The sequence below is a fragment of the Aulonocara sp. 'chitande type north' Nkhata Bay genome, linkage group LG19 (assembly GCF_057382095.1).
Source record: "Aulonocara sp. 'chitande type north' Nkhata Bay isolate Kocher_YH1m ecotype deep benthic linkage group LG19, A_spYH_male_GT1.1, whole genome shotgun sequence".
Lineage (NCBI taxonomy): Eukaryota > Metazoa > Chordata > Actinopteri > Cichliformes > Cichlidae > Aulonocara > Aulonocara sp. 'chitande type north' Nkhata Bay.
This window is the reverse complement of record NC_141362.1, coordinates 3,580,001-3,586,193: the sequence shown is the minus strand read 5'-3', so window position 1 is coordinate 3,586,193 and position 6,193 is coordinate 3,580,001. Positions and strand designations below refer to the sequence as shown.

Sequence of the window (6,193 nt, the reverse complement as noted above, 5' to 3'; positions counted from 1 at the left end):
GCTTCACTGTCCCAGTCCTGCATCCCGCCGTGCCTAAAGCCGGCCACAATCGTCCCACTGCCAAAGCGGACAAACATTAGCAGCCTCAATGACCAGCTGCTCTAGCACCCGTTATAATGAAGCGTTTCGAGAAACTGGTTCGACGTCACATCATGTCCTGCCTGACACCAACACTCGACCCGCTCCAGTTCGCATACAGAGCTAACAGATCAGCTGACGACGCCATTGTTACAACGCTCCACACCACCATCTCTCACCTGGAACAACAGGGCGTTACGCCAAGCTGCTCTTTGCTGACTGCCTTCAATATGATTGGATAGAGTGAGTATTCGCTTAGGGCACCAAACAGGCCAGGACCGCCCCTGGTTGTGTAGTGCAGTGTGGGGGTCAGTTTACAATTTTGTTGTACTATTGTACTAGGTATGACTGTGTAATGGCAATAAAGAGTTATCTTATCTTATCTTATCTTATCTTATCTTATCTTATCTTATCTTATCTTATCTTATCTTATGGTCGCTGTGCATCAGTGTGCATGCACAGGGCCTGGTTGGTTTAATGCTTTAATGTTTCTACATGTTATGAAAGTCCACACTGGAGCTTTATATTTTGATTTCCAAAAATAAGACACTTGGCCCAGTCAGGAAGAACTTTAATAAAACTGTTTGCTTAAAGAAAACTTTGACATATTTAAACGATGCCTTCTCTCTGTGGTTAATGAATAGTGAAATAAAAAATGTCATATAGGCTTTACAGTTGGTCAGCCTCGCTTTAACGTCACAGCTGTGGGAGTGGCCGTCTCCTTGACTACGCGACGCTAACAGTAACACGCTAACAGAGCGGTCGGGAGCTAGCATGGCACAGCCAGAGACGACACGGGTGTTTCTTAACAACGTGGACTCGTACGCATCCAGACACATCGCGCAGGTAACATTTGAAGCCTGCACGGACTCAGTGAAAGCAGCTGCTCTGATGCCGCCTCACAGCAACACCTAACGTGACTCATTAGCTTTGGTTTGGAGCAGAGCGAGCAAACAACACCGGAAATGATGTTAAATCAATGTCATCTTCGATTCGCTGATTCGTGTTTTCAGCATTAATCACTTTCACATCATCGGTTACTAAAACAAGGATACTTTCTCTATTATTGTTGGCCCCGCTGCCCTATCTCCGCCCACTCCTTAACCACCTGTTTCAGGTACAACGGTCGGTTGGCGAGCTTCCACGCATTTAGATGACATCATTCTGATGGGTGGATTACGTTTGAGGTGTTTTCACAGACTGATGGTGATGCTTACATTTTCAGAAAGTCATGAAACGGCGATGACTTTAAGCTGATGTGAGCTGGACTTACTGTAGCTTTACAAAGAAAACCATTTATTTATTTTCAAAATAAAAGCCCACACAGAGAGATGTTCAGAGGAATCTGTGTGTGTGACCTATTCAAGCTTATTAACCAGTGACATGAGGACTTTGCAGGGGACCAATTTGAATTATGTGCTAGGCACCTTGTTCCTAGCAGCCTGTAGCAAAAAACCCCACACGAGCTGTTCCCTGGTCTTTATTTGAATCTGTAATAAATAGCCAGGTAAACAGTTCCACAGTCATAAAATAGTATTTTTACACTCACGAGATGATGCTGAAGAGCCATCAGGTGTGCAGTGTGTCCTACAAACCTGAGGAAACTGGACAAGTGGGGGCAAAAGAAGAAATGTGTTACAAGTGACTCTAGCTTACAACAAAGGAGAGCTCACACAAGTTTCTCAAGCATGATCTGGGTTATTTACAAAAGGAAAGTTTGTGAATCAGTTCTGTGGTGTGTTCTTGGATGAGTGAGCACTGAGCCTGTGAGAGCAACTGAAACAGGGAGTTGGCTAGGTGTCCTCAGCGCCACAGTAGGGTCACGTGATCTACAAAAGCAAGGAGAAACGCCACCACAGGGCCATCAGAGCAGACCTACAAACACAGAAACACACACACAGTAAGAAGCCCAGAGAGCCACACATGAAGACGACTTAAAGAAATTACAGGAAAACTTAAGAGAGTTCAGGCGTGTGGAACAAGAAAGGCTTTTCAAGTTGGTTTGAATGTTGTTTTTGGATTAGGTCCTGAGTGGAAGTGTGGCTGGAGCTGCTGTTAATACCAGCTCTGATGTGGAGGCAGAGCTGGTGTCAAACCATAAGAGGACCTTCCAGGTGGTGGGAACTGTTTCACATCCATCTGCTGTGGAAAGGCCTCATGTGGTCGAACAGTACACTGTAAGGACTTTAAAGTTGTTTACGCTGTGAAAGCCTTAGCCTTTTATTCAAACTTTACATTCAAGACCAATTATTTGTTGCTTTTTTTCAAGCGTCTGGACCGAGATGAGCTCCTGTCCAAACTGATGGGCTGTGATGTTGTTATCTACAACGTCACCCAGCATGCTGATCAGGTGGAAGAGGCTCTCTGGGCTGCCTCGGGTAAGTCTGTTAGCTATCCCTGAGGCTCTGTGCTCAATATTTGCTTATAAGTACACATTGTTGTTTGTGTTTATGTTTATTATTTATTTATTTGTGCTTTGTTTTTCCTGACTTTAGCTTTAGCTGCTTTACAAATTGATATTTTTGCAAACCCGTATGATGAAGCCAGAAAGGTTGATTCTGTTGATCTGGACGTTTTCTGTGGGAGAGACGTTTCGTCCCTCATCCAGGTGACTTCCTCAGTCCTTCAGCTGATGTGCAGAACTGCATCTGTGCTAGCGTTGATGACACCGGCCATGTTAGTGAATACTATGGCACGTAGGACTTACTGACTCCATATTTAGTGGTTGTGCTGGCCAAACGTTACGGAGGTAACGATGGTTGTTTTTCATTGTGGTGCTCTTGTTCACGTTGGTAATGCACTCAGTGCACTCAGTCCAGAATGTAACAACAGCCATCATTCATACAAATCAAGCTGAAGCCAGGTTCAGACATTGGCACTGAGTGTTACCTGGTCTTTGCTGTGAGGCAGTAGAGTTGAGGAGCGAGGATAGCCAGGTGATGGTCAGGTAAATCACAGCTGTTGTGTTTGCTGCCTTCACACGTCACAGTCTGACCATCTGGTCAGAAGGTCAGGCTTCCATGTGCAACTTCAGTTTTAGATTTAACTAGAATTTAAATATTGTTAAGTCCGTGTGAAGTTGTTGGAATGCCATCCCTACCGATACACTTACCCAGTTCACCAGTAGCATCTTCACAGTCCTGATGCATTTACATGCCACTGGATCATGTCATTGAATGTAGTGTCTTTGATAGTTTTCTCCAGGTCTCTTCATGCTCTTTTCTTCACCCTCCAGCCAGTTGAGGTATATGTCACCTCTACCTGAGCTTCTGCCAAGTTCTCTTCCTGTTGAAAGGGAGTTCTTCCTTCCCGTTGTCACCAGCTGGCGGTCCCAGGGCATCATCAGACTGCTGGGGCTCTCTCTCTAATATTGCAGGGTCTTTACTTGATTATGTAAAGCTCTGTGAGGGGACTGTTGTTGTGAACCAGAACTATATCAATGAACCTGATTGACATTGAAAGGCTCTTTAAGCCATCACAAAAGATTTTTTGTTCACTCGTAGCGCTTCACAGTGAAGTCGAGCATTTTTCTGGGCCAAAGATGTTCATCCTCATCTCCACGATCATGACCTGGGCCTGCAGCAAGCCAGCTGATCCTGTGAGTGTAACAGAAATCTGACATGCCGGTCATTGTGCATCTGTAATATCTACCTAAACTTGTAAGAAACTCGTTAAAGTGAAGCCTTTATGCCTGACTACAGTGCTCTCTGGGATAAAAACACGTAGTAAAACATTATAGATGTTCTCATAATGTTGTGTCAAAAGCAAAAAACCATCTCAGGGTTTTATTATTCATTCTTTATATTTCTGTACCCTGTGACGTGGAGTACCAAGCATGTCCACGTAAATCTGTCATGAAGTTGCTGGTAATCTCCTGCCATGATGCTCGTGACAGGATGATCTGGAGCTTCCTTTCACTGATGCCATTTTCTGGAGCAGGAGAGCACATCCCAATTTTGAACGGCACATTGATTTGGAGAAGAGAGTAGTGAAAATGGGCAAAACTGTAAGTTTGTAACAGTTTTTTAATAACAGACGCTCGATGGAGACGTGTCTGAGTGTTACGTGTTACTTTCAGGACAGACAGCTCTTCTCCACGTACGTGGTGGCAGCAGGACTTCAGTATGGGATGGGAGAACAGATCTTCCACTACTTTTTCAAGGTAAGAATTGAAGGCTACACCTACAATTAGGATGAGGGATAGACAGCCGTGGAAAGTCAAAGGCAGGTTACAAACGTAGGTTAACACTGCAGATTAATTTGCTGCTGATGTTGACACCTTAATCTGTAAATGCCACAACTGGAAAACTGCAATGCAGGGGCTGCAAATTAATACCATAGGTTTATCTACTAAGACTCTCAGACAGGTTTGATTATCAGTGACCTCAGAGGTCAGAGGTCAAGTCTTATGAATGTGATTCGTCTTCTTCTGTTTTACTGGCACTTGGAAACCCTTTTTCATTAGAGCAGGCAGTTGTACTGCCCTCTAGTGGAAGAGGATGTAATTGTTCTGCCTGTTGCGGCACAGCTGATCATTTCTCACAGCACACCTATGTGCTGCAGCACAGTGGTTGGAAAACACTGGTCTGAATTATACATTAGAGCTCAGAGCTGTCACGGACTGAAGCCTGTCTGTGAAGCTACGTTTAAAAATAAATGTTTTAAGTTCGTACAGTTCGTGCATCAGCATGTTGTCCGAGCAGAGAATACGATGGATGAGATTATGCTGGCTAACTAGTGCCAACCAATGGCTCAGTGGAAAACACGCAAACTAAACAGCACGTTTGTGTGTGTGTCCACCTGTTAATGGTAACGCTTGTGGAGTGCTTTCTAAATGAGCACTGGCTGTGTGTGCCAGGTGCACAGTGTGAGGCCTGTACGCTGGCAGGGTGTTTCCTGCAGAGGTGCATGGTAGAAGTCCTGAGCATGCTTTGGTAGGAAACTTTTGGTTTGATCAAAAGTGACTAAATGACGTGGTAAAATGTTTTTATCTTCTCACTCTACAGTACGACAGAATATCAGGGCAACACAAAAAAACGCAGCTTGAGAATTAAAGTCTGTTTCATGAACACCCCATGAAACTCCCGTGAATGCTACTGTCTCCAAAATGCTTTGTGTAGAGCAGCGGTCTCCAACCTTTTTTGCACTACAGGCCGGTTTATGCCCGACAATATTTTCATGGACCGGCTTTTAAGGCGTCGCGGATAAATACAACAAAATAAAACTAGTACTGGTACCGAAAAAAAGAAGATTTATTCATAACACACGTGAAAAGACCCAGGAAAACCGAGTAAACGATACAAACGATAACAAAATAACGCTGAAAACCGATAAAAACCCTGAAAACCAGACATTTCACACCTGAGCCTCAACTCTCACGGCCCGGTACCAAACGACTCACGGACCGGTACCGGTCCGAGGCCCGGGGGTTGGGCACCGCTGGTGTAGATGACTCTGTGAAACCGTGGAAATGATTTCTCTTAGAACATGAACACAATGTGGTGATCAGAGGACTGAACAGATGCTGCAGCAGGCTGTGTCGGACTGGAATGAAACGGCTGGCTTTGTTATCGATGGCTACGCTCTCGTGCAATAAAGGGGAGACATGTTGTATCACATGACACGAAGTTGACTGACCGGTTTGTCTCTGTAACTCGTGGAAAAATAGGAAAAAGAATATTCAGCTCTAATTAGATGGAAACGACTCAACAAATGTGAGTAACTGCAGTGATGTGACTTTATAGAAATCATGGCTGGGAGAAGATGGGCCCGTCTTTGGAGATGGCGAGAACATCGTTCCCACGATTCACATCCACGACTTGGCAAGGTTGGCGGCTTCATTGTGTATGTGCTACACAACTGACAGCCTGAAACATGAAGTCATCACACAGCAGGGTCTGATGGTACAAACGATGTTTCACTGTGTCCTGTGGTTTTCCTTCTGTCTTCCAGTGTGGTTTGCAGCGTGATCCAACATCAACCAAGACCATATTATCTACTGGCAGTGGACGATTCGAACAATACCATGGAAGAAATTGTCAAGGTGTGTCTAGCAAGTCATCAGGAAGCCTCGGGGGCCATGAACAATGGGCTTAGCCTCGGGGGCTGGAGCCTG

The 6,193-nt window shown here is 44.8% G+C and overlaps 1 protein-coding gene across 5 annotated transcripts in view; it reads left to right on the top strand.

Moving 5' to 3' along the window:
* The first annotated feature begins 779 nt into the window (after window positions 1-779).
* Window positions 780-6,193, top strand: part of LOC147306328 (adenylate kinase 7-like) — a 16,851-nt gene continuing 11,437 nt past the window's right edge. For 3 of the 5 annotated variants that reach the window (XM_086274408.1, XM_086274406.1, XM_086274404.1), the window contains exons 1-8: window positions 780-924; window positions 2,103-2,255; window positions 2,348-2,456; window positions 3,582-3,676; window positions 3,974-4,084; window positions 4,157-4,240; window positions 5,823-5,905; window positions 6,031-6,121. In XM_086274408.1, coding sequence (XP_086130534.1) covers window positions 853-924; window positions 2,103-2,255; window positions 2,348-2,456; window positions 3,582-3,676; window positions 3,974-4,084; window positions 4,157-4,240; window positions 5,823-5,905; window positions 6,031-6,121 — 798 coding nt within the window. In that variant the 5' untranslated portion in view covers window positions 780-852. The remainder of the gene's footprint in view (window positions 925-2,102; window positions 2,256-2,347; window positions 2,457-3,581; window positions 3,677-3,973; window positions 4,085-4,156; window positions 4,241-5,822; window positions 5,906-6,030; window positions 6,122-6,193) is intronic. The other 2 variants (XM_086274405.1, XM_086274407.1) reach the window with 2 other exon arrangements.